The sequence below is a fragment of the Mugil cephalus genome, chromosome 22, assembly GCF_022458985.1.
Source record: "Mugil cephalus isolate CIBA_MC_2020 chromosome 22, CIBA_Mcephalus_1.1, whole genome shotgun sequence".
In the NCBI taxonomy this organism is placed as follows: Eukaryota; Metazoa; Chordata; class Actinopteri; order Mugiliformes; family Mugilidae; genus Mugil; species Mugil cephalus.
The window spans coordinates 12942445-12969822 of NC_061791.1; the positions used below are offsets into that span (position 1 = coordinate 12942445).

Consider the following 27378-nt stretch of genomic DNA (forward strand, 5'->3'; position numbering starts at 1 on the left):
ACTGCTTGCACTATATACACCAATCAGGCATAACATTATGACCACTGACAGAAGAAGTAAATAAAGCCGAGTATCTTGCGACAATTCAACCTTCTTCTGGGACCTGGCGTTCATGCGGATGTTACGTAGCCATGCGCACCACAGGACACGCTCAGAAGGTCCATGTCCATTCCCTGATGAGTCACAGATGTTTTGGAGGCACAAGGGAGACCTACACAATATTAGGGAGGTGGTCATAATGTTATGTCCGATCGATGTAGATGCTGCTTGTATCTTTTAAACCAGACGCATGAATGAATTCGCCTGCTCGCTTGTGAAGCTCTTCTGTCCCACTTCAATTTCTCTACATTGCTGGCATCAAGCAGATGTCAACAGGGAGTGTTTTCCTGCCACTTTTGCGGCTCTGGTTTCTGTAAAGCATCTAGAGACGGTTTTAGAGCATATTTTGACTTAATATAATAATATAATAATAATAATTTAAAGGTTAATTTGAAGAGTTTTTCGGATTATATTCCGCAAATGTTGACTGGAGTTTGCTTACTTCAACCTTCTGTGTGAAACACCACTGTGTAGTACATACTAAAGGTTTCTGGTGGATTATGGTGGTTGGCTTCTGTACTTGTGTCATGAAATCCTGAAGATTCATCTATATATATTCGTCTACAGCGTATACAGATAGAATTGTAAATGACACAGACACACGCGCACACATTTTGGAGACGTGGTTGACTGCAGATCCCACTCATTATTACTGTAAGTGTCATCCAGCAAAGGCAACTCGATACCACTCGAATGCAGCGTTATTGTATTAATATTACACAATGACCGCATTTTACTGTGGATTAATGCCTCCTATTGCTGACATTTTCTGGCATTGTTATGACCTCTCATTGCACGGAACTCCTCTAAGCCATTAGCATTTTAATAGGGGAAGGCTTTTTATCGTATACACTTAAAAGAACTATTCCATCTCTGACGGGCTAACCGTCTACGTTTTAAGCTTTGAAGAATCAGTTGTCTTTAAAATGAGCGAGGCTCAGCTGAATTACATTTCATCCAGACCCACGTAATGCAGTTTAAAAGGGGAATCATAGTCGTCGGTGTAGTTTAGTTTCATTGGCATAAGGAAAGGGATTTAATATCATTTAATATCATATTAAATAAATATCATATTTAATATTTTAGGTTTTTGTGCAATTGTTAATTGTCAATTGTTAATTTTTGACAGATTTTGATTAAAAAGGTTTTTTTTTTGCTGTGTTTGAATGCTTAGAGTATGTTTTTTTTTTCTTTTTTTAATCTAACCAATGGAGACAAATTTCAGTTGGTTCTCAAAAGGGCATTTTTTAAATTTAAATGGACACCTCAAACAAAAACAAGTTCCTCTACTTGTCATCTGATCTGGCAGTCAAAGGTGTCCCTTAGCTGCACCAGAGACAAAGTTCACCTCTGACCTTTTCGTCACTTGCAAACTCCCTGACGTTTCTAGGACCTCGGGTCAAAAAGCCCCACTTGGGAACCCTGGGGAAAAAAAAGCACAAACTTTCATGTTCCGTCACTTTTTTTGGTGCCAGAACTCATACATTCATTGGATACATTAGAAGATGAAAGGATGAGTCGAATTTCCCGTCACGACCTCCAACACCAAGACCGTCCAAATTTGCAGGGGACGTTTCTTTTTCATGTATTTAATTTATTCTTAAAATATTTCATGATAAAAAAATGTATGTAAATGACTCTAATACTTCTGCGATGCTTCCTCTGCTTTCTCTCTCTGTCTCTCTCTCTTTCTCTCTCTCTCTCTTTCTTTCTCTCTCTTCGCCACCGGAGAGAGAGGCTGGATTTGTGCGAACGAACACAAGCACAAAAATAAATTAAGAGATCAAAACCCATAGAGAGGGAAACGAGTCAGTATTCCACACCGTGTACAATACAATATCATAGCAAATTAGCAGGTTTCAATGGCTTCCACTGACTACCATAGATTTACAATGTTCAGTTGGCTGCAGATCAGTCCTCAATAAATTGTGTCACTTTCCACTTTTTTTTCTTTCTTTTTTTTTTTTTTTTTATATCCATTAATGGTTCTGGTAGACAGTGACTTGGAGATGACCATGAAAAGAAAGCGGCTACTGAGTTGTGAACAGAAAACCTGGGACTACGAGCCAGCAGTAATGAGAACAACAGCGTTTTGTTCACACCCTACTAAACTGCCATTGTGACCACATTTTAAGTCCGATAAGCTTCTCTACAAAGGTACAACATATAAAACTGTTAAATATATAACTTTTTAGGGCCTTTCAAAATACATTTAATGACATTTCTTCACTCTTTTCAGACTCAACGGCATGTATACTCTCTGTAGATATTTATCACTCCTCTGATATGATGTGCGTTCCATGACCAAACCCGGCAACTCTTCCCGCAAGCGGTCCCAACCGTAGCTACTGAAAAATGCAAATCAGATATTTCATTTTTTTTTTTGTTTTTTTTTTTTGTTTGTTTGATACACAGTTATACGTATGTAGTACCTATATCTTCAGTTCCAAAATACAGTGGTGGGCTTAGTCTGAGAAAAAAAGTGTCTGGAAAGTTTTAAAAGTACTCCTTTGATTGCGTACGTACGCCACCGGTCGCAAAGGTTCGCTTTGTGTCTCTGTGGAGGGGGGTGGGGGGTGGGGGCAGTAGGTCGTCGGTCGGTGGCGACACACGAAGCATGTTCGCAAAGGCTCTTTCGCCTTTGCCAGATGGTCCTCTCGGTCACAATGATCGTATTTGTTGTATTGTTCTTTGGTCTATAAAAATATGGGAGGTTCACTCCAGCAGAAGGCCTATTCACAGCAGAGAGCGCTCAGTTTTTTTTTTCGCGGCCTCGCGAGACGGTCCGAGGAAGCAACAGGGTGTGGTCTGTAATGATCCCCGTCTATGCCCTGGAGCTCCCGCACTAGAGTCTAGGAGAGAGAGATGTGGGTAATCCCTTGTTTAATGCAGTGAGCGGCTGCAGACGGCGGACTTCCGATGAGAAGAGAAAACCATTCATGGGGTTTTTTGACGGTGTCCGAACCTCCGTGGCATGAGCAGGTGCTGCTAATTTCACCGAGCAGGCAGATACAGTGGAGAGGAGGCGGACGCAACATGTTGACCCGACGACGGATAGCAGAGAGGAGGGGTGGGTGGGGGGGAGGGCGGTCGGAAACTCGGAGGGGCCGGGAAACAAAGAGCTCGTCCGGTGTCCGGGGGGGGAAAGTGCGCGCCCTCGAAAACAGCCACTCCCCGGCTTGCCCTTCCGCGGCTGTGTTACGAGACCTGCGAATCAACAAGAACAGAGCGGAGAAGAACATGAGCGAGCTGTTTTAACATGCAGTCATTATCACTCTCTGCTCCTGGGAGACATTTCTGAAGGCGTATTTGTACAAGGAACCTTTTTAATGACTTTTGCATCGTCTATATACTGCCTGTGTGTTAAATGGCATTGGCTTTTTCTTTGCGCTATTGTGCGTCTGCTCCTTCTCATACATATCATTTCCTCTCCTCTTAAAGCCTGAAATTATACGTTTTTGATTCCTTGCCGGGAGTTACGCGAGACAACTGATACCACTGTTTGGTGCGTATGTGCTACATTAGAATGAGCAGCTGAGAAATGGTCAATTTGGGAAGTAGAATGAAACAGTTAGACCGGCTCTGCCCAGAGGCAACGAGCTAAGTGCTAGCATCTCAAAAGCACCCTTGATTAATGTTTTACGGTTTAGCTTTGGATCTATGGCCGAAAAGCCTCAAGAGTTAAAATGCCATTTCTCCATTTGGTAGCTATATGATGAGATAAAGTGCCTTTTTGTACATTTAAATATGCAGGTCAGCTCATTGGCTAAGTATAATGGAAATACACATAAAATACAAGGAACTAGGTTTCTGCATTTAAGCCATCCTGAAGCAGTGGGGCGCCATACCGGGAACTTGGGGAACATTGTGTAATGGAGCACCTGTTGCATATGCTGGGTGTAATAAAAAAAAATTCACTAAAGTTAGCTGTGGATATAAACAGGATTGACTCTACAGTCCAAAGTTGACAACTATTTGTCCTTGACTCTCCCGGTACTCAGCTTTATGCTACGTTCACACTACAACCTGACAACTGACACTTGTCGCTACATGTCAATCTATTCATTAGCTTCTTTAGTTGCCATGTTATATATTATAGAAACCCCCACATCATTGATGTCATCGAGCGTTTGATTGACACACCAAAGGAGACTCGACGACCGGCCTGGTTGTTGTTGCTGCTGCTAGTAGAGTGAACGCACCATTAGCGGGTTTGTCAGTTTAGTTTCATTTATACGGAGAATTCACAGAGTTTATGCTAAGCTAGGCTAACCTAAGCTAAGCAAACAGACTGTTAAGCTCGTAGCCTTATATTTCAAAATATAAAGTACAACCCTTATCCCCACCCCTGCTTTCAGTTATTATGCTAAACAAAGCTAGCTAGCTGCTAGCAGTAACCTTGTGTTAAACAAAAAGATATCAACTAAAATGGTTGATCTGATCAAGCTCTCAGCAAAAAAAGCAAATAAAGTGCTATGTCAAATTGTCAAAGCATTCTTTTAAAGAAAAAAATGCTTTTTTTTCTTAGCGGAGTATCATTACTGAAAGCATTATGCATATCCATGGCACTTTCGGAAAATGAAGCTGTTAATTACAGCGCTCATCATTAAGAGTCAAATATTTATAATTCTTCAGCGGGTGTAACCCAATAACAAAGCCACTCTCGCAGTGCAGAGCCTGAGAAACAATTAATTTACCCCTGAAAGACAAATCTGAAAGCCTCCTCACCATCTGGCCCCCGCCAGTCACACAGCCAACTTGATAGAGGTGCTGCCGCCTTCCAAGACTCTGCTGCACTGCCACTGAAGCTTAATTCATAATAATGAACTCCTGATGATTTCACAGGGTGCAAATTGCCATGAAAGGGGCAGGTGTTGAACGGAGTGGTAGGATGTATCGCAGATGACAATGTCTCTGGGAATAATAAACATCTCTGTGAGCCGTGGGTTTAATCGAGATAATGTCATGGTGTTTTTTCTTTTTTCTTTTTTTTTTTGGAGCAGGGCATGAAGTGACCCGGAGGTGTGACGGCTTAAAGCAGGGCCATGACTGTGCAGTCTGCTTGACCGTGACCGCATGGTCAAACAGGTGTCTGTTCCCGCAGTGTGAGCACAGCCCCCACCCTCCCTCCCAACCACCCACCCACCCCCGTCAGCTGCCTCCTAGTGGGCACTCGGAGAACACAGCGGAGCAGAATGATCAAGAAGATGCTGATAAAACGGGAGAAAGGCAGAAGACGCCGCGCAGAAAGCGTTGTGGAAGAAGAGAGACGCAGCGCAAATTAATTTAAATTGACACGAGGCATAGACGCTGGCGTATTTTACGCAGGCTGCTGCATAGTCTTCCGTGGTTCTTCTCTCTTTTTTTTTTTTTACTTTCTCCCCCCTCACAACCACGCTGTGGCAAATGGCTCCCCATAAATCTCACGCACAAATCTCATCTCAGAGAAATGCAAGCCTTCCATTAAAAAAGAGGAACGGATGTCAGATGAATCTGAGATGAATTTGCCCTATGAATACAATTCAGAGGCCCTAGGTGATTATTACCTCGGGTTTATCAGGAAATGGCCGTATTACTCTATTTTATATCTTATAACGGAGCCAATAATTTCCTTTTTTTTCTTTTTTCCTGTGGCAGAGGAATGCAGGAAGTGTCTGGGCACTGAACACATGGACAAGCTTTGAGCACAGCAACTCAGAGCGTCCGAACGAGGCCTCCAACGGGAAAACGGAGAATTAGTCCGTTGAGTTAGACTGATAACTGCGGGAGGCGTCACGGCAACAGAAGGGAGCGACACGGACAGAATCCATCCGCGCTAATGCGTAATTTGCGCAGGCTCCTCTTGTTATGGAGCGAGACGGGCGACCCACTCGATGCGTATCGACGCGTGCCCGGCAGCTTTCGATCGAGGACGAGGGGAAAACGTTTGACTTCGGGGAGGTCGGGCGCCGCTTCCCGTCTCCTGGCCGGGCCCCGGAGCTCTTTGATGCTGAAAGGAGAGCCAAACGCCCGCGCCCGAGGCGACTGGCTCTCACGTGCGCGCATGTGTTCGAGCTAAAGAAAGCTGTATCCGCGATGCACATGGCGCGCCTCTCCAGCTGGGAGTGAGAGGGGCGAATGCACCCGAGCATATGGCCGCAGCTTGACATTTCCTCCCTGTTTGAACTCTTGCTGACTTCCTTCAAAATGTCACAGCGCAGTGACTCGGGGTGAATGTGCGAGCGGGCACGTGTGAAAGAAAACTGGATGTACCAGGACACTGATGAATGTGGAACGCTCTCAGGAGCATGCGGCTGATTAACTGACGTATGATTAAATGATCGGGTGGCGCGCTGAAGGTGGTGCTGCGGCGTTGTCGAACGGCGCAAGGCCTTCTCGCTCATCCGTCATCCTGAAGGGCCTCGGCTTTTCACTTTGCTTGTTCACAATAATTGTTTGCGCCCTCGCCGTTTGATGTCGGGGCCCCTCGCTCGCTCTCCCGTTAAGATCGCGGGCGTCACAATAGCCTCCCGGATGAATATTCATGAGCGAGCTCGCAGGTTAGGAAGCTTCCACAGGTTAATGAGGGACGGGAAATCGCTCATTACGCGCTGTGAAGTCGGATATCGCCTGAAGCAGACGCCCGACATCAAAATACGCGAACATGCGTGCGCGGGGAGGGGGGCCTCCAGACACCAGGTCCTATTCCACATTAAGAGGGAGTTCAAAGCTATCTGGGGCGTTATGTCATTATCAACCCTTTCATACTGCATTTCTTAAGGACATCAAAGCGAACGCAGCTCACTATCTGCATCCTGCAATATGATCAGAACTTAATGCTCAAGAGGGAACATTAGGACAGATTTATCCACGGTGGCATCAGAGAGTAACAAGAAAATGGCAGCGATTTGCTGAAACGTCGCCTACACGTCCCTCACTACACCGTGATGTATAGATTATATCTTGCTCAAACAGTGGGAGCTACTGTATCGCACGGCATTGTATGAGATCAGATGACTACAGGTAATATACAGTAGTCTCCTTTTATGCTACATATTAGAAGATCAAATGTTTAAATCGGATCTCCAATGGCCTCCTGTGTCACCTAATGGACTGTAATCTTCCATCTGATGTACTGAGCAGGGGATGTGAGTTCATCACATGCGTTCCACCCCGACTCTATAAATAGTTCCAGATCTACTGAAGACCTGCTGTCTGGACGGAAAAGCAGTGGGATCAGATCTTTCCTCGAAAGCGAATTATAACTTGGATCATAAATGTTGACAATATTGACCGACAGAAGAGCCTGGTTTTCAGAAACTCCAAGGGAGTGGGCTGGGATTTTTTTTATTTTATTTTTTTTACGACTTTGGCCTCATCCCCTTTTACTGCGCTGTATGTTGAATTTACTACATGGCTACTCTCCGTTTCCCAATCACATGTATTAATATCCGAGTCAGCCTGGCGCCTGGTTTTATTTGAGTGCACAGACGCCATCTGACACAGTGCTTTAAAGACAATATACAAGGCGTGCCAATAAAGCGGGCCGAAAATAAACCCATGGGTTTTTACTGTTGTTTTTTTTCCCTTTTCTTCTTCTTCTTCTTCTTCGTCTTTGCTGCACCCTGTGGATTTGGCGAGCTTATGGAAAAAAGAGTGAGCTAAATAAAGATGTCATGCAAGCGGAGGGTTGTTTAAGTTGTATCCGGATTCACGTGCCAATGCTTCCTGTGCACATTTGCCCCTAAAGCTGGGGGACGATTAGTTTATGATTTAAGAAACCCATATTATTAGTTGGAGTGATGTTCATCAGATTAAAATACATTATAGTGACGACTGATACACAAAACTAGCTTAATTATAAGAAGTTCCGACACACATAAAGTGATCTCTTCAGGGGCTTCCTGTTGTACCTTGCTGCCTCCATGAGGCCCTTGGTGCTCTTTAGCTGCTTGTGTTGCTTCCTGCCTTTGCGGATACCGGGGTGTGGGTGGAGCTGTTGTGATGGTTTTGGTGGTGGTGGTGGTGGTGGTGGTGGTGGTGGTATCTGTGTTGTTGGTAGATGGATTTTGGCTGTCTGTCAAGGGGTCATCAATGCTCTCCAAAGTGCAAGAGTGTCGAGGGGGACCCTTGTCGCGTCATAGAGCCTGGGGGAAGAGAGGGAAAGGGGAAGGGGGTATGGTTATTAAGCCTGAAGCCCATGCAGAGTTTTCATCTCATTCGTCGCTTTCTACCCGATTGGGACACAGTCACACCACCGCCACCAACGTTATCAAATGTATCTTCTTAAGGTGAAAATGTGCCTGTTTGGATTAGTCTAAACGTAATGGTTTGCCAATAATTGTTCAGCATAATAATCCTTACTCGTGACATGTTTTACAATGGTCTTTAGTCCTGTCGGGTCTCTCCACTACACTTGACGAAAAATACTTCACTAAGTACTGAATGGATTGCTATGAAATTTGGTGCAGCCATTCGTGGTCTCCAGAGGAACAATATTGCTGACTTTGATGAACTCATGACTTTTCCTTATAGCACCGCCAGCAAGTGAATTGTTTCACTTTCCTGGGCAGGTTTACACTCAGTTTTTTGTAAATATGTCCCTAGAGGATGTAGCCAGCTGACTTCCCCTGACTTTTTTTTCTGTGGCACCATCAGCAAGTCAAAGGTTCACTTTTCTTAGCACTGGATGGTTTGACACAGATTCTTGAAAAAAGACAATTCATCCTCGCCCGGAGGATGAATACTGCCGACTTCAGTGAACCCCCGACATTCCCCAGTAAGCACACCAGCAACGTAAATGTTTCACTTTTCAAGGAAAATAGAACAGACTGAGGCAAAATTTGGCGAATACATTCGCGATCCTCAGAGTATGTAGTCAACCGACTTTTTTTTTTTTTTTTTAACGAGACACCACCTGCAAGTCAAACATTTCACTTTTACTAGCAGCGACTGCAACATTTTGAAAGGACAATTTGTGGTCTCCAGAGAAGGGAGCCTTCTGACTTTGGTAATCTGTTGACATTTCCTATCATCAGTTGCAAAACCGATGCATTTCCACCCGGCACTCTTTTCTGTTAATATGCGAAACTAAAATAGGGGCCGTGTTAAGTCCCTCACTATAAGCAGTTAAAACTGGATTGTGATGCATATAAAATTTTGTTTTTTTTTCATAAAATGTCACTTTAAGTAAGTATTATAGTCCGTTATAGATTGAGATACAGTAGACATTTTACGGAAACATCAATAATATGCTGCACTGGTGGGTGTCGGCGTGTTCTGTCCTTGCGTGTGTGTACTTGTTGTTGCCTGCGTGTTGGCATAAGCCTGCACCTCTTGCAACTCAGGGCCGCTGGCAGCGCAGGCACAAGCCAGCTATCAGGCGCCGCTTTATGAAATCAATTACCTTTGTTGGCCGCATGGAAATGGCTGAAGCTCTGGAACTGAGCGGTGTTGACACTCACGCCTAAATACAGGCAGGGGACCCTTTCGCTGGCTAGCTACACTGCTCTCTTAGCAGATCAATCCCACAAGGCCGCTGATAAGAACTCAAAAAGACTGACTTTCTCATTTCTCGTGTCAGTTCTCCTTGTCTCTCCCTCGGCTAACGGTCCCAGCGTCTTTCCCGGCTTCCCAAAATGGAGGGCTTAGTATTTTCCAAGCTTAGGCGATGTGCTGACTTGACTCCCTCCAGAAAGAGGCTGGCAGGCAGAGCTAATGGTTAGCAGCAACAGGATTTCTTCCTCCTTTCCCCCCCTTTCTCTCAGCCTGTCTGGGGTGGCCAAGCAGCTGTCTTCTTAGTGGCGATTCTGTTCAACCCACTGTTGGATGTGCCTAGAGGGGCCCAGAGGGATTAATTACCAAGGCCGGTACCGACCCAGAACCAAGGGGGTGGGGAGACTCGTGGGATCCCATCGGAGGAGGAAGAAGCAGAAAAGGAAGTGATGGAGTGTGGACGGGGGACTGGTGGGGGAGGCCCTCAGCACTTGCTTACAAAACCCCAATCGAAGAGGCTTTTTCATACTCGGCCGAACACATGCTGTCACTGGCAGAAGTGTAACCGCGTAAATACTCTGGAAGATTAGAGGGAGATGCAGACAGACTGGCCCGGGGATTGTCTAGTGTAAACTGCCCCCTTTTTGCAGGAAGAGACGTTTACGTGAGGATGAAAAGCGCTCTCGTCTCCTTGACTGCACACGAGAGCATGTGGAATAGCTGCATGCAGAGCACCGGCGAAGTCTCTAGAAAACATACGCAAGCACACACTTGTGCTCAAATTTTCAAATATTATCACATTCTGTGCTGCACTTCCAGAGGACGAGCTATGGACTCTTCTCCTCTCTTCCCTTTCGCTGCGCGTTCTCCACAGTGAAAAAGTCTTGATTACAGTAATCACAGTCTTTCTCTCAGTAGGTGCCACTTCTGCTCATGGCGCTCCGCTCGCAGCCTAAATACCCCAATCAGAATCGACCTAATGGAACATATGATTAAGACCTATGCTGACATCTGGAACTTTTCTGCAATTTCAGTTGTTTCAGAACTGTCTTCCACTGTTTCCGTCGCTGCACCACACTTAAAGATAACACACGCTGCCTTGAGTTAAAGTAATGGCTCCTACATAAACCGCAAGTCTCTTTAATTCTTTCTGTCAGATTTGACATTATTATATATTTGAAAGGAATGTCATTTTCTATGAACTTAGCAGGCACTTAGAGGACTTAACAAGAGCCAAGACAAGAGCCACTGCTTGATGTTTTGCGATGCTTTACATCTGACTGGCTTAAATCCCTCCCCGCCCCCTCCTTCCCTCTCCGTCTTTTAGTCACTCCTCTCTATTTTCCGTCTCTGTTTTGAACTGTGCGTCCTATCAGGCTGTCACAAAAGCCGCCAGATAACCTGAGGTGATTTTTGCTTCTCTCCTCCAACGGCGCGCTCTCGTCGAGCTCCCCGCGTCGCTGCGCGCGGGGGGGAGACAGCTCCGCTCGCCGTTTCATCTGCCAGTCTAAAATGGTGGAGGGCACGGCGCGGAGCATCCTCCTCTCTGGAGGGAGACAGCGGCAAGCCTTTCGCCGAGAGAAGGGGGTATGGGAGATGACTGCCGAGGCCGCGTGCCGCTTTGTCGAAAGAGAGCGCCTCGCAAAGGCAGAAAACGCAGCATTTGGCTGTGGCAACGGTTATAAAATGTATATTCAAATCATTTAGCACCATGGAGGGCAGAAAGTACTGTGGGAGTGGGAAATTAACCCCTGGCTGCTGTGCAAAAGCATTTCTTTATCTGGTGTTTTTTGAGAATGTTCTTTCCAGGGATCAGGGAGGAAAAAATAATGCGAGGATGCTGTGCCTAAACAGCAGTTACTTTGAGATGATTGATGGTCACTGTGATAGGTGGTAGTTTGTTAAAACCATCCTCGTTACCGTTGACGAACCTTTACATTGCAGTGCAACGCATATATAGTTTGCAGCGAGGTTTAAATAGAGAAAATAGGGATGCTTCATATATTCAAAGCTGTACTATCTTCCCCTGCAGACGCTTTGTCGTGGGTGGTGATGGCTGCATACACTGCATGAAGTCATTCTCAAAGATTGAAGCTGTATACAAAAGTCTGCATTGCTGTCAACGAGCAATCCATGTGAAACACCTGGAGATAAAGGTGCAGCACTGCTGTTGGATATAGCCCTGGTCTTAGACTAGCAGTAGTGTTGACACACTCTACCAGTGTTGCGAAATACAGCTTATAGTTTTCAAAACCCAACAACTGTTCAAAAATCTCCACCCATCGATATTTTGCTCAGTCATATGACCAGTCAGATCATTCCAGCATAACGTGGTCGGTTTGGATGTTAACTACAGAATAACATAGTTGGACAAACAGCCCATTAGTTAGATGTATGTTTAATGGGTCTGTACGTACGATGTGCCTAATCTCTTTAATAGATAATGATTAGTAGATTATAGATGAGATGTTATATAACTATGCTTGATGACATAGTTGCATGTCATCTCAGTCCATGTAAACGCCCCTTGCAAGCACTTCCAGTGCAACCTGCGTACTGGTATATGAGCTGCCTTTAGAAGAAATGCTAGGTTGCAATATGTGTTGAGATAGAATCCAAAAATGAGCAAAAAGGTAAGGGCAGGTGGCTGATGCCTTACGAGCAACCAGCAACCAGTGATGGTGCCCAGGGGCTCGGCCAGGAATTTTGGGCAGAGTATTTTTTTTACTGTTGTGAAATTATTCTAAAATTTTAATTTTCATGCAGAAAATCAAGGGACAACGAAAGGACCATATATGGTAACTTGCCCTTATGTGGTAAAACTAAGCCCAAGAAGGGTATGTATATGTATACATTGAAACACAAATAATGAAACAACTAATACCTGTTTTTCCATTTCATTAATTTTCTGGTCTGAATTGAAATTCAAATAAATGAATGGTACCCTAACTCTAGCCTGTAGCTAGCTAGCTTATTTCAACATGAACAACAGCTTCATTTCTGCCACTCACAAGCTATCGAGGGTACACACCTTTCTCTCAGAAGAACTGGCTCACTCCTCTCTCTCCTTTTTTAAAAATCCGATTTTCCTTACTGGGCAGTATTGTGACTGACGGAGACAAGAAGATCACTTATTTTGCTACTGTATGTCATTATTTTTTTACTTATTTTTTGGCTCCCTTTGAATTGCCCTAGCAGCCCCAACAGCGCCACTGATGGCACCCAAAGGAGCCCTTAACTGTGTGCAACTTTAAGCCATATTATAATTTACACAGGTGAGTTGCTTAAACCCTTCCCTCCCCTATATGGTTTAATGAACAGGAAAAAGTTGGGAATTCTAACCACGGTTCTACAGGGTTTGACTCACTTTCGGAGACAACCTCTAGTGGCCACTTGAGGAACTGCATGTTTGTGGCACATCCACATCTTTAGCCCCGTAGGTTGCTTAAAAAAACTCTGCCTTCTTAATACTATCACAGCATACTTCTCACACCACAGAAGATACACGTCAACAGGGGAAGAAAGTCGACAAGCCTTATTAAGCATTGACTGGACGACTGCTGTCGACGGCTGGGGCCTAGTGAATAGTCATTTGACAGAACACTTAAATTATCCTTTGATAATAGCGCAGTGACGAACATGTTGCTGAGAGTCCCTAGGGATTTGATTGTTTCATTGATACCGTCAAGTAAATCCCCGGGGGCCTCATTTGCAGACTGAGAGCTTGATGCGGCTAATTTGAGTGGGTTTCAACTTCTGTTGGGTCAGTCCTTGAGAGGAGAAACTTGTCAGCGTGTCAGCGAGACGCCTGACGCTGAAATAAATGATGTGCTCCAGCTCCACAATCCACCTCTGCGCGACAGGCGTCCTTTTCAGCCGGGGTCGCCGCGTTCTGCCGCTAAAAGTAACCTCGCTCGAAACGTCACTGTCAAGAATGAGCAATGTATCAATCTTTATATGCTACTTCAGGCGCGGGCCTCGGAGCAATCCATACTTTTCTTATTGACAGGATCAGCTGAGCGCTCTTCGGTGACTAAGACGAATGCGCGGAGAGGAGGAGACGCGGAGGAGAGGCGCACGGAGACGAGGGAGAAGAGCATGGCGAAATAAATAAATAAATAAAAGGGTAGCGAGCGAAAAGGAGAGAAAACAAGCAAGTGAGGAAGTTATTTTTAAACAGACGCGCACATCAAATGCTGGCCGCCGGGATGAGTGACATTCTGTAGGTTGAGGGAGGACACGCAGCACACGCATCTTAATCTGTCTCGCGGCTCGGAGCCGAGCGAAGGTAGAAAGGAGGTCAGCGGTGTCATCTCGAACAACAATCCCGCTCTGTTTGACGGAGGGAACAACAAACTCTCAAACATTTGACCAATACACGCAAACTGCCCGCTGACATTTGTCCGAAGTAGCCTTTTATGGGGCTATGGGGCTGAGTCAGATTGGCTCGGCGTAGTCGGGTGCCCAGAGGGATATGTATGTTTGTCCGTGTTGACGTTTTCGCCCAGACACCTGACGGACAGGTCGGACATGCTCGCTGGACTGTGCGCGGCCGCCTGCACCACAGGCAGCGTCGAGGGTGGCTGCGGTTTTAGGTTTAACTTAAAAAAAAAAAGCCTCGGGGAAAAGGTCATTTGCTTAGGGTTCACCAGAGGCAGGCCTGGGAGTAAATTGTTTGTGTTGTTTTTTTTTGGCGGGTGATTCTCCCTTGGGTCCGAAGATAACAAGAGGCTTACGTAATTTTTGCCTGGGAGAACTGGCCTTAACCTTTTGCCAGCACTTGAGCCGTTTTAGGCTACGAAGCCGTGTCCTAAATCGTCCCGCGTTAGCTCAACGCCCACATTAAATCCGTTAATATTTGAAGAATTTCAAACAATGACCTCGGCCCGCTTGCTGGCAGTTGATAGACTCCCTGAGAGAGAACGCTTCTTAAACACACACACACACACGGCCTGGTACAGATGAGTGCGCATAGCTGTCCAGCCATTTGACTAGCTGTCACCAAGTTTAGAGTGGCCAATGAAGCGAGCAGGAAATACCTGTCACATCCTGCATATTGTCAGCATGAGCCGATGAGAGTTACATTGACTGACATCCTAAGCGGGATGTGGGACGTGCATGTAGGCCAGAGCTTACAGGGCCACTCTCCGCAGGAAAGCGGGGACGTGTACATGCAAATAAGCAAACGCGCGAAAAAGGCACGCAATCAGCAACAACGCGAGAACGTGTCAGATCTATTTGCAATAATGCACACTCAACGCTTGCTTTTGTATCCGTCACATATAACGAATGGATCCATGTACACTGTATGTTACCTATGAGTTTATGTGTGTGTGCGCTATCTGTCTGCCCGCATAACAAATGACATTGCATGTGGTGCATGTAACGGCTGTCACCGCAGTCTCCGCGACCAGGTTCATATTCCGGTTTGTGTCAGGTCACTGAGAGACGCTCGTGACTCACGGCGACGAGGCAGAAATCCGTCTGACGGAAAGCCGCATCGGCCGCGCTCAGGAACCGACGCGCGTTTCTGCACTTTGCATTTTATGCATTTATGTGTGCGTTTGTCTTTCAGCAGGAGGGCATAAACAAGTTAGTCGGCTGATGACTAAATCATGACAGATGCATTAATGATGCCCCACTGGTCCTCAGCGTTCACCCATTGACATTCACAGATAGGGCAGCTGCCTTGCGTAACATGTTTCTCGGCTTGTTTTAATTGCTAGAGTATAGGCTCCGCCGTGCACAGGCGGGGAGAGACAACAGCGCTCGGGTCTCTTGTGAAGTGGGTGGGAGGACGGTGCGTGTGTTATGAATGTTCGGCGAGGAGGAGAGGGGGAAGGTCGGGTGAAGCAAGGAGGAGGAGGAGGCTCGGATATAGGGTGTGGAGGACTAGGGGGGCTGAATGAATGGGCGGCATCTTATCCAATCCAAGCGGTGGCTCCCCATCTGCTGCCATCATTAACATTAAGAGCGTCCCTAATTCAGGCTAATTGCTGGCTACGAGGAAGCAAACAAAGCACGTACAGTTTGTGCAGATGAGCTGATGATGAGGAGGGCGGGAGGGGACGAACATTTTCAGGCGAGTGTGAAGAGAATACTAACAGAGCTTTTCTTGCCATTATTAATGTAATACACGCGGCCGGTGGTGTACGAGCCGGCCCGAAGTACAGGATGGCAACAGCTGGAGATGGTGCTCAGTGGTGCATTGAGGAGCACAAGTGGGCAAAAGCGAAAAGGACAGTAAATTAAATTCTCCTGGGTAAGTTTTGGGTGTCTTATTCATTCTTTTTGGCAGCAGCACTGAAGTACCTCTACCTTTATTGTTTGTTCTCCTATAGTAATGTTTATTTTAAGCTGCAGCAGAAGGTAAGTCAAGTCAAGGTAAACTGACAAGAGAATCTGTCGTACGTTTAAAAGAGAGGTAGCTGCCGGCCGACGGATGATGTGTCAGTGCGTGGCTCGTCCATTTGCGTAGGATGCTGCCACGTGCGCCCAGTTCGAATTCCTCGAAAATGAAATGCTTAACCTTAACTTTACGCAGGTCTAAAGTTCAAATGGAAACCTTCAAAATTGGCCTTTTAAAACTGCGGACAACCTTTAACAACTACCAGACAAAGAGAGTGGTCGAAGGCATTTAGCAGTAGTAGTGTTCATTTGACCTAGGGATTGGTGGGAATCAAAACAGAGCTAACAACAAAAAAAGAAAAAAAAGACTTTGCGTAAATGCGTGAGTAACTATGCATGCCGAATGAATTTGCGTCTGAATGTCGCCACCAACATGCAATCTCAATTCCTCCAAGTGCAACGCCTGACCTCAACATGTAGGCCCTTAGGCTCCAATGGAAATCTCAGACAGGCAACATCAGCATCCACCAGACTACTGGTGCAGACCAAAATTGAGCTAAAATAACAAGACAGCGTGAGCCTACATTTGACGAGTGTGAGCACAGAAACCCAAATTGTAGTCATCTAAACGTGCTATGTGCATATATACTGTAGACTTAAAAGGAAAATTGCCCTGTTAAAACTGAAAAAAACAACATTAGCATGACTATCTGAACTGCATTTAGCAGGTAAGAGTGTTAATTTTTCCTCAGGATTGTCGGAGACCAAAACAGAGCTAAAACAAAAGCAGTGTCAACCTATATTTGACGTGCATTAGTGATGCAGACACCCAATTTGTAATCATCTAAATGTCTAATATGTAGAGTTCAACCACTGAGCTGAAATTAAAATCTTTGAGACTGGCACGCAACAGACACTACAATCTAACACATAAACGTAGTAGTTTTGGGAATTTAGCAGCTGAAGAACCACAATCTTTTTAGTCACTGGTGGAGACCAAAAACGGAGCTAAAAAAGGGGTTTTCTCAATGCATTAAGTTGTATTGAAGTTCTTCACTTGGTGAGTTTCCGAATGGAAAATCCCCAGACCTCAGCCTGTTTCATTCCCATTTAGAATAAACGTCACTTAAAGTCTGGGACATAATAACAATGACGTCGCAGCTGTAATTTATTCTGTCACTCCAGCTATATGAAGTTTTTAATGCTGCTTCTCATAGATCACCGCGTTCCACGTTTCTTTTTCTTTTGCTTTCATACCCCCTGCGTCACATGCGGTCAAAAACACAAATCCCACTTTCCACCATGATACCAAATGCACTCAAAGAAGAACTGAGCTTAAGATGCTATTTAAACAAGGGCCGGCTTGTCTGGAACCTTTTGAAATTTGCTAATTGCAGTTGGGACTTTTAATCCATACCTGTGATTGATCTGTAATTAGAGCCCCGAGATGAGTAAAGCATCACATGGCTACCAAATAACTGGGTACAACCCTCAGCTGTGTATTAACCCTCCTCTTGTGTATATCACTGAACTGATCTTGCACTGAGGAAGGAAATGTGCGGAAACTCATATTTTTATGATGAAATATTCAGTAAAATGGGAGTATTTTGCACCCAGAGTGAGTGCGGTGGAAAATGCCTTTTATAGATTTGTAGATTTGCCTCTGGATCAGAGCTTGTATCGGCCAGCGTTGAAAAAACGCTTTTTATCCTAGCTTGTTAGAAGCCCCCCTTTTAGCAGTAATGTTTGGCAAGCAAAACTTTACACTCATCACAACATAATTTGATAAAATGACTCAAAATGACTTTTTTTTTTTTTACTAAAGTTGTTTGTCATGATTATTGCAAAATCGCCTGATCCCAATTATTTGAGCCGACTGTGATTATATTGCCTAATCAACAGAGTCATTTACATTCACCAGCATAGAAACAGCTTAATGAAACTAAAAGAAATGTAATTTTCTCGTTAATATTTCCACACCGTGTCCCCCGGAGCTGCTCGTCTCTTCGCTGAAAGGCCCTTTATAGGCCTGTGCGTCACCCGCCGGTTGGTGGGTGTTGTGCGTCACCTGTTGGGTTAAAAGAGAGCCTGAACTCACCGTGGTGGTTTTGACTCGGCCTCCGGGTTGTGTACAAGTCCAGCCGGATTTATTGACTAACAGGTCGCAACCCTCGTCCTCCAAACATGGCACCATCTCGCACCACTGCTTTTTCCGAACGATGCCCGCTGCAGAGGTGACACACACACAGAGAAAGAACAGAGAAAGAACGATTAAAAAAAAACTACAAATAAATAAAAAAAGAAGAAATAAATAGATGAAGAGAAATGATAGTGAAGAGTGGATGCAGAGATGTAACGATTAAAATAGAGAGAGTGGGTTGGGGGAATGACAGATGGAGGGAGACAGATATGGGCGAAGATGTAACACGATTGAAAAATGATGGAAAAGGGGAGATGTGTGTGTGCGTGTGTGTGTGGAGGGGGCGCTGTACAAATACATATAAATGGAGTGAGAAAAGATGGGGAGATGCAGAGGGGTGGGCTGAAAGAGGGATGAGATATGCAGGTAGATGAAGAGCAATGAAGTAAAGAGACAATTGAGAGGTTCAAGAGCAGGGGATGACAGTGAAAGATGAGGGAGAGATGGGCGGAATCAGACGGATGCGGGGGGAAAGGCAGAGAGCTGTAATCAGTCAGGTAAATAAAACCAAACACCACAAATGGTATTTAGGAGGTTTTACGGCCTTCTGGGACATTGCGAGCAGGAGGAAATACTTTCTGGGGCCCGCACATAAGCTCGCACCAAAGGAGCATGCTGGCATGTCAAATACAGTTTGAACAGTCTGGGACGTTCAATGCGTTCGGCGCGATCTCTGTCGTTAACTACACGGTGCAATTTGCACATTTTCTCAGCGCTGTTTGTCTCAACCTGTCGTGTTTCATTGAAGCTAGAGACTTCACTTAGTGAGTTTCTACATTTTCCGGAAAAGCCCCGGGCTCCAGCCTATTTCATTCACGTGTGCCGTAGACTTCCCCTGACTGACTGAGACATAATGACAATGCTGATAAATATAGTGACAGCACGAGTATAGTGACACGACACTTTCTTTTCTGATGCAAAGGAAGTGATGTGGTAGCTGCAATGTAATCTGTCATTAATGTTTTTTGTCTGCTTCTGGTGGATCACCTGCATTTATATTTTATCTGTGTGTGTTTCTGTTTTTGTGTCCCAGTTGAAACTATTGTTGGCACCTGGAGCATGCAAACCGTAATCAGATACCTCCACCATATCAGGACTACCTCTTCTAACATAACAGCGAGTTTATGCACTGAGCTTTATCGTGTCCCACAGTCCCACTAGCTCTTTGCCTCACTGTGTGCACCACGTGAAAACCTGACATCATCTACATCATAGGTCTTCAACAGGGGGTACCTCAGGGGGGTCGCAAAATCTTTGGTTGATTGGACATTCTTTATACATTTTTTTTTAAAACTTACTCCCACAAATTTAAATTTCCTTAAATACACATTAACATGAATCCAACCTATTTTATAAATGGAGGCAGAATACGTTATCTTTCAGTCATCACTTCACTCATTGCCGATACAGCTGTCTCAATGGCGCACCGTTTCACACAGAGCGCCACACTAGACCTGCCAACCTAGGTACTTTACAATGTAGGCCCCGCCTGTATCGCTGCCGAGCCAATCACGAGGTGACATATTACACGCCGACTCTGTCGGGTTCCCCGCAATTGGCCGAGAGCCTATTCAGGCCCCAGTCGAAATCACAGACGCAGGCTGCAAAGTTAGCAGAAGAGAAGCTAACAGTGCAGCTCGCTCCCATCAACATCCGTTCATCCAAGGTTAGAAGTCGTGTGCTTCTCATCAAGGTCAGACATATCGCTAATTTGGGAGTATCTGTGCCATCAGAAGGCTTAGTGATTCACCGTCCCTAATGCATTTAGCTATGTTTACAGTTAAAACTATTAGCAATTAGCTAAAACTAATTAGCTAATACAGAACACATATAGTAGGTAGGGGGTCCATACTTAATTTCTCCATCAGTTTGAGGGTCCTTGGGCTGAAAAACGTTGGAGACCCCTAGTCTAGATGAGACTTTCTCAACTGGTCTGGCTTTGGGACCCGCCACCACCCCTTGATGACAAGCTGTGACCCCTATTAAAACCAAAAACACTTCACATTCTTAACATTACCATGAGAATTACAAAGAGAGACACCACATGGCTACGACCTCGACTCCGCCAACAACTAAACGATTTCAATATGATAAACGTATGCAAACCAAAACGCCTGCGCATGACCTCTGAAAGGTTTCTCGATCATTGTTGCTTCTAGCTAACATGTGTTCAGATCAGGAAATCAGTAAATCAATTTTACATGTACGAACTGCATATTGCACCAGTGTCCACTTTTACATAATTATAATAATAGTGGTAAATAATACCGCACGAGAAAATGACAGGTGGTTTACTTGAGATCATTTGACTGGGTTACGAGTGTAAGTCATCCATGTTACAGCACCCGCCGAGGAATCAGCACTCAATCAGCTAGATAGAAAAATCATGATATATATGATTTGTCTGACATGATATACGCAGTTAACTGTTTCTGTGAGAGGTGCTGAGGCATAATGACTCACCAGCATGGATTGTCAAAAGACATCCTGGGGAGATTTTGTTCTGTGTGTGTGTGTGTGTGTGTGTGTGTGTGTGTGTGTGTGTGTGTGTGTGTGTGTATAAATAAATATGTAAATTTCCACTGAAATATATTGTTCTATATATGCTCCACAGGATTTATTAAAAGAAATGCTGCTGCAGAAAAAAGACAGAGCCAAAAAAAACTAAACAAACAAAAAAAACAAAAAAACATTGTGTTTTAAGATCATTTTATACGGGTGGTAATGAGATGCATCTGGAATAATGAGAAGCCTCCTCAAATGATGAGGTGTCTTGGCTGTGGCTGTATTGAAAGGATATCCAAGCGTGAAACCCAAGCAAAAACTTGTCTAAATGAACCTGTATATCAGGAGGACGGAAAAGACAAAGAGATTAACCGAGATAAAAGGAGAGAGGATCAAGACAAAGTAGGGGACTAGCATGTCTTGATAACACTCTTGACCATTACAGGATATGGGCAAGATAACAGAAGAAGGGTACATGGATTTATGCTCATATTCGTATGCATTTATGGATGGAAAAAAAGCATTCTTTAATGGATAACACTGAAGCCTAGAATGAATTATAGCCCGTACATACATCATATTCTTTCACGGCATGCTGGCTCTCTTATAAAACATGTGGGAATTGTGCTCACTTCCATATCTATAAATTTTGCTTTAAGGGCACCTTCAGTCGCTGTCATAACCTTGCACGTGGATCATCAGCGAGCACGGCACTCAATGCTAATATCTGTTCACCATAAACAATATCTATATAGCAATCAGTTTATGAAATATGTGCGCCTTCTCAAGAACTATAATGCAAGTGCCATGAACACTGTGTCAGCAAAGTAAAAAGAGCTTGAAATTGACACCAATGTAGAGCATTATTATTGTTGAGTGCATTCTGCTGACATGCTACTTGAGGTTGAATTACTTGGCGCTCCTGTAGTTTGCCTCAAGGCTAGCTGCAGACAAACAATATAAACCGTGTTTAACTTGAATATTTTCACTTCAGGGACAAAGTTACACAAGGGGAAGAAAGGGGCCATTTGAAACTATTAAGAGTTGTCAGCATTCGTACATAACCACGTTCCCCTGCCATTTTCTGGCAGATACATTTCAAAACTTATTGCTGCAGTTTACCCATTAGCCAGTTCATTGGCTATCCATTTCTAGGCTTCCATAAAACGCTGTCTGATCAGACTGTTACCCCCATTCTGGTCCTCTGCACAGCCCCCTTGAGTTTGCATCCCTGAGGGGGTTTAGATATACTTTAAAAGAAGTGCTTGTCATATCATTAGAGCATCTGAAACCTCATCGCTGCGCATTTCTCAAATGGCCAAAGAAAAAAATGCGGGAAATGTCCACAAAACCAAAGAATCGAAGAAGCAGAACTACTTCAAGCGGGTGCGAAAAGGTGTCTTGAAATGCTGTTTCAAACACTGAAACTTGACTAAAAAATTAAATAAATAAATAAATAGAAAAAGCTTTTGACAAAAGCTGGTCCAAAGCTATTGTGCTTTTATTCCCATTTGAGCAATTACTGAATCTCTGCTCGTCGGTCTGCCTTTCAGCGGTGCAAATACTCTCACTCCCTCAAAACTCTAAAACCATTTGCCTTTGGGCGCAATTAGAAAAACATGCCAGACAAAGTAGTGAAGAATAGCCTGGCCTCAGCATCTTCTCTGACTAGCTTTTGTCTGTGGGTGTTCCTCAGGGACGTGTTTTACATCCTCTGTTGTTCTATATATAAATACTAATGACATATAATAGAAGGGATGTCTCCATTACATGGTCTCCTAACGTTGATATGACAGTTGACAGAGGGGAGCAAGCACAGCACAGTTAGGACACGGACAGCCTTGGCGTGGCATGTCATGTGTAAAAAAAAATCCAAAAAACATCCAATGGATGTCTTAAAAGATGTTCATTGAGCATTTGTGCCTTTTTCCCACTGTGGCAAGAGACAGTAAATGAGATAAAAGAGAGGAGACAATAGGCAGCAAGGGTTGCGGGATGGAATCAAATCACTGCAGTAGGGCCTGCCTATGCCCATGGGGCGACGGCTCAACCAGATGAGCTTTTGGGGATTCTCTCAATGGATTATTTTGACATATCTGGAGAAGCATTGATTCTCTTTGAAATGGGGACTGCAGATAGAGGTAGTGTACATGAACATAACCACAGGGACAATAAGCTTTTTGAGTGATTTATTAAAGTTATAGACGCAATATTCTTCTATGGAAAAGGTTAGCACACCTTTGGAAACTCTATGTTGGAATTTAGTATAACCGTCCAACAGTCTTTGACAGTCTGCCGACATTTTTGACCGCTCTTCCAAACAGCCCACTTCAAATGCCCTGACAACATTTCACTTGGATTCAAGTATAGGCTCTGGATTGAGTTTTCCATACACCCGATGACCCATGTCTAGGTGAATGTGTGTTTTGGATCATTATCCTTTCCAAAGGTCCACTTCTGGTTCAGCTTCAACTTTCAGACAGATGGCCTGAAATTATCTTTAAGCACTCTTTGATATGATGCAGAATCCATATTTAAATCAATAACTGCAAGCTGCTCGGCCCCTGAGGCAGAAAAGCGATAGCGAGCTTTAACACCACCTTGCTTCACAGTTGGCATGAGGCATCCCCAACCTTTTATTTTTTATTTTTATGAAAGCCTTTGAGAGCTCTTTGGATCTTGGCATGATGACACCTCATTCTTCAATAGTAAATAGTAGACCCTAGACAGAGAGATTTCACCTGCCACTCTCTAATGAGGTTCTAATCACCTAATTTAAAACCTCTCATTCAAATTTTATGGATTGCAATATGTAACAGATGTACGGGTGAAGTTACGTAATTAATTTTAAATCAGTTTTTCAGACCAAGGACCCCAAACTTATGAAGAGATTAAGTAGGGACCCCCTACCTAATATATATGTTCCATATTCAGCTTGGTCTATTAAATACACATTATCATTATCACTTCCAATATTAATATTAACATTCAATATAAGGCTATCCCTTATCTCTTTACTGAAATATGTTGGATTCAGAGAAATTTTAATTAAAAAATACATAAAAATGTCTAATCAACCAAAGATTTTGTGACCCCCCTGCAATACCTCTGTGGATTCCATGGGGGTCATGGACCCGCTGTTGAAGACCCATAGTTTAAATTATGAAAAATATATCAGTGTAAAGTGTCATTGTTTGGAACATATCCCTTTTTTCTGCAGTCAAATTTCAAATCTTTGTTACCCTGATAGCACAATTACCTAGGTCATTTTATGACTCACTGTTAAAATATCAATAAAAACACTCTTGATTTCTGAAAATGTTCAAATATGACTTGGGCAATTACTAGGCGAATGATATCTAAAAACTGTTTTAAGGGGCTGCACTTAGTTGTTCATACGACTCTGTCTGAGACCAAACTGAAAATTTAATGAGACAACTGATACCACTTAATCTGTTAAAGCTCAAAGTACATCCAGCAGACGGCGAGTTTACCTTAGCAGACGGACCAGAAACAAACTCCAGCTCTGTCGACTCCCAACGGTTCCCAGACAAAAAAAAAAAACAACAAAACAAACAACCCCCAAATAAACTGAAGCAAATTGTAGTTTTTACACAGATTAAAGAAACATATGACTTCATTAGAATCTGTGAGAAAGTGCCAGATTAGCTGCATACCGCCCTTTTTTTGATCTTAATGGTAACTGACTGCAAGTAAACAGTAAATGTGAACCATTCTAATATTTACTGGCAATGGGACATGGAACCACGACCTTATCTATTTTAACATTTTATTGGATTGAAAATATTGCAAATAAACCAACAAAGAGGTAAACTGAAACAAGTTCACAACCAGGCTGCCATCTGCTCCAATTCCAACACCAATCCATAGTACTGTTGCCGTGACCACAGCCATGCCAGAAACCCAGAGATGTGCGTTTTACAACCAAAGTTCAAGAAATCCTTTGTACTTCATCTGCTGTAAGTATTCACTGCTCTTCACTGCTCACCAAGTGTCGCTATGCGCCACTATTTAAAAAAAAAAAAAAGATTTTATCCCAAATGCAGTTTTTATTTGTACTGAATATTTTGTGGAGTGGTGTATAAAGAATGCATTGGCACGGATAAATCTCCATTTTATGTAAATCCGAAAGGACGAGAATTCGTTTTGCATCTACAACCAGTGAGCGCTGCCTGGATGGTAGTAAGCGCAGTGGTGTAAGGGAGAAGATGTAAAGCAGGCTTTTGTAAATGACAAAGGGAAGCAAGAGAGCAGAAGAGAAAATTAGAGGACATATTGAAAACACTATTCACTGAGGTGAAAGGAAAAAACTTGTCAGATGTAATAGCCCGAGGTCTGGCAGCCTTTTTTTTTTCCCCCTTCCCTTCCCTTCCCTTCCCTTCCCTTCCCTTCCCTTCCCTCGTTATTTAATAAATTACTGTGAATTTATCTAATGAATGTTGTCAGCAAGGTCATTTATACAATTCACTAACAGGTTTTGTTTCGCTTCTGAATTACCATCCAGTGGGGTCACCCTCAGCTGATGAAGATGTATAGCGATGTCTGGTAAATACCAGTGATGAGGGAATGAGGGCTGTCTGCATGTGCGTGCGTTACAAATGTCATTTTTGACAGCAAGAATTAAGGTACAAAACGGCTCCATCAGTGATGACAGTTGAGACAGAATTCATCATCACTGTGTCAGAAGAATATTTTGATATTTAATAAATTTGCTCCCCGGCCAAAGGAAAGTTATGACACACAGCTATTAAACACGTTAACATTGCAACTTCATAGGGCATCCATGTGCGGCCAAAAATATCAAATAATACAGGTTACAGTTCGTGTAATGTGTGATTAAAGCACATATTAAATCACTCAAGGGTGCTTCCTTGAGAGATGTGATTATAGAACATAATACTACTTGAGCTCAAAAGAAATAGCAGAAACCCACATTTGGGCTATCAAAACCCACAAGGCTTTAAAGTTAGCTCATAAAAGAGGGTGTCATCTGTAGTTAGCTTGTATTCTCCGCTGTGGCAAAGGATTCCGACTGTGACCCAGATTCACAGCAAAATAAAAGTGTCAAAATCCTAGGGAACTTCTCCAACTACTTCTGCAGAGGAATTTATTCTTTGTGTGCATCTCTATGCTCACTTTGTTCCATATACTTATTTAGAATTATTGTGAATAACTTACAAGTATCAGCATACTCTAAATGTAGCTTAGATAACCAAAAAATTAGCTGAAACATTTGAACAGCCCTTTCATGCTATACCTGTTGTATCTCTAGCAATTCAAACCACCCGACTTTATCTATTCAGAAGTATAGCAAAACTTCAGTCCATCATATCCCACTCTGAATTAGAGATGTGTTAGAGTCCAGGTTGGACTACTGTAGCTCGCTATTCACCTGCTTAAACAACTCATCCATAGATCAGCTCCAGATGGTTCATAATGCTGCAGCCAGGCTGTTCACCAGGTCTAAGAATGTCTTGCCACATCGCCCCCATCCTAGCCTCGCTGCATTGGCTCCCGGTCCAATTCAGGAGTCCCTTTAAAGCCCTCACTCTCGCCTACAGGGCCCTCCATGACCAAGCTCCAGTCTACATCACAGAACTCATTCACACCGACTCCTCCAGCCGCTCCCTCAGACCGGCATCTCCTAGTAGTTCCCAGGACCAGACTAAGAACTAAAGGGGACAGGGCTTGGTTGATTAGACATTTTTATATATTTTTTTTTTAATTTTCCCCCACAAATTTAAATTGCTTTAAATACATATTAACATGAATCCAACATATCTTAGTAAAGGAATAAGGGATAGCTTAATATTGAATGCAAACTGATAATAATAATGTATATTTATAAATAGCACTAGGCCGAGTTCAATATAGAACACATATAATAGGTAGGGGGTCCCTACTTAATCTCTCCATCGATTTGGGGTCCTTGGCCTGAAAAACATTGAAGATCCCCGCTGAAAACCACTGTGCACTCATGCCGCGAGGTGTGCTATATAAATAAAGTTTTACTTACTTATTTCTCGAAATCGCAAGCCAAGCACAATCGGATGGATCAGTTAGAATCATCACCCAGTGGTTATATTTCAGCCATAAACAAAGGTGAAGCTAGCATCTAATTTTGCAATTGCCACGTATTGCCACAGGTGGCGCCAAAGACGAATTAGATCTTCAAAATTGTCAGGCGGTTTAGACTTATGGGTTAAGTTAACAAAGGAGCTACAGCACAGACCGTACAGAGACACTGTGCAGACTCTGGCGCCGTAACTGATGTGCACCTCATCAGAAATGTGTCAACACAGACGGCGAGAGCTGCCATTGGTCCACTTGGTAGACTCGTGTTTTTCCGCTTTGGTATTTCAGAATGCTTCTCCATCTCCATGTTTTCGATCAATAACGATGGAACACATAAAGGAAAGGTTAACCGTGGAGGTTCAGAGATACAAGCTAGCAGTCTGATAGAAAATGCTTCAACGCATACATTACATCCCCAATATTAAAGAACTGTAAAGACCTGACAAGGATGGTGCATATTTTTTCCTTTCATTTGACTCATCCAATAAGATGGATAATAATATCCAATCAGTTCAAAGACGTAAAGGCAAGTGAAGAGACAACCTTTATCTGTCACATTTGGCCTCGCGTCACTAACTAAACTCATCTCCAGGCTCCAAGTTACACTATCTGTTACCATTCGACCATATCGCTGAGGTGCCGCTGGTGTGAGGGCA

General features: G+C 43.7%; 1 protein-coding gene across 3 annotated transcripts in view; it reads right to left on the reverse strand.

The window, feature by feature from the left end:
* Nucleotides 1-1892: 1892 nt before the first annotated feature.
* LOC125000082 (chemokine-like protein TAFA-5) overlaps nucleotides 1893-27378 on the reverse strand; it is a 149127-nt gene continuing 123641 nt past the window's right edge. For 2 of the 3 annotated variants that reach the window (XM_047575438.1, XM_047575440.1), the window contains exons 3-5: nucleotides 18020-18147; nucleotides 7992-8225; nucleotides 1893-3306 (exon numbers count right to left, since the gene is read on the reverse strand). In XM_047575438.1, coding sequence (XP_047431394.1) covers nucleotides 8217-8225; nucleotides 18020-18147 — 137 coding nt within the window. In that variant the 3' untranslated portion in view covers nucleotides 1893-3306; nucleotides 7992-8216. The remainder of the gene's footprint in view (nucleotides 3307-7991; nucleotides 8226-18019; nucleotides 18148-27378) is intronic. The other variant, XM_047575439.1, reaches the window with a different exon arrangement.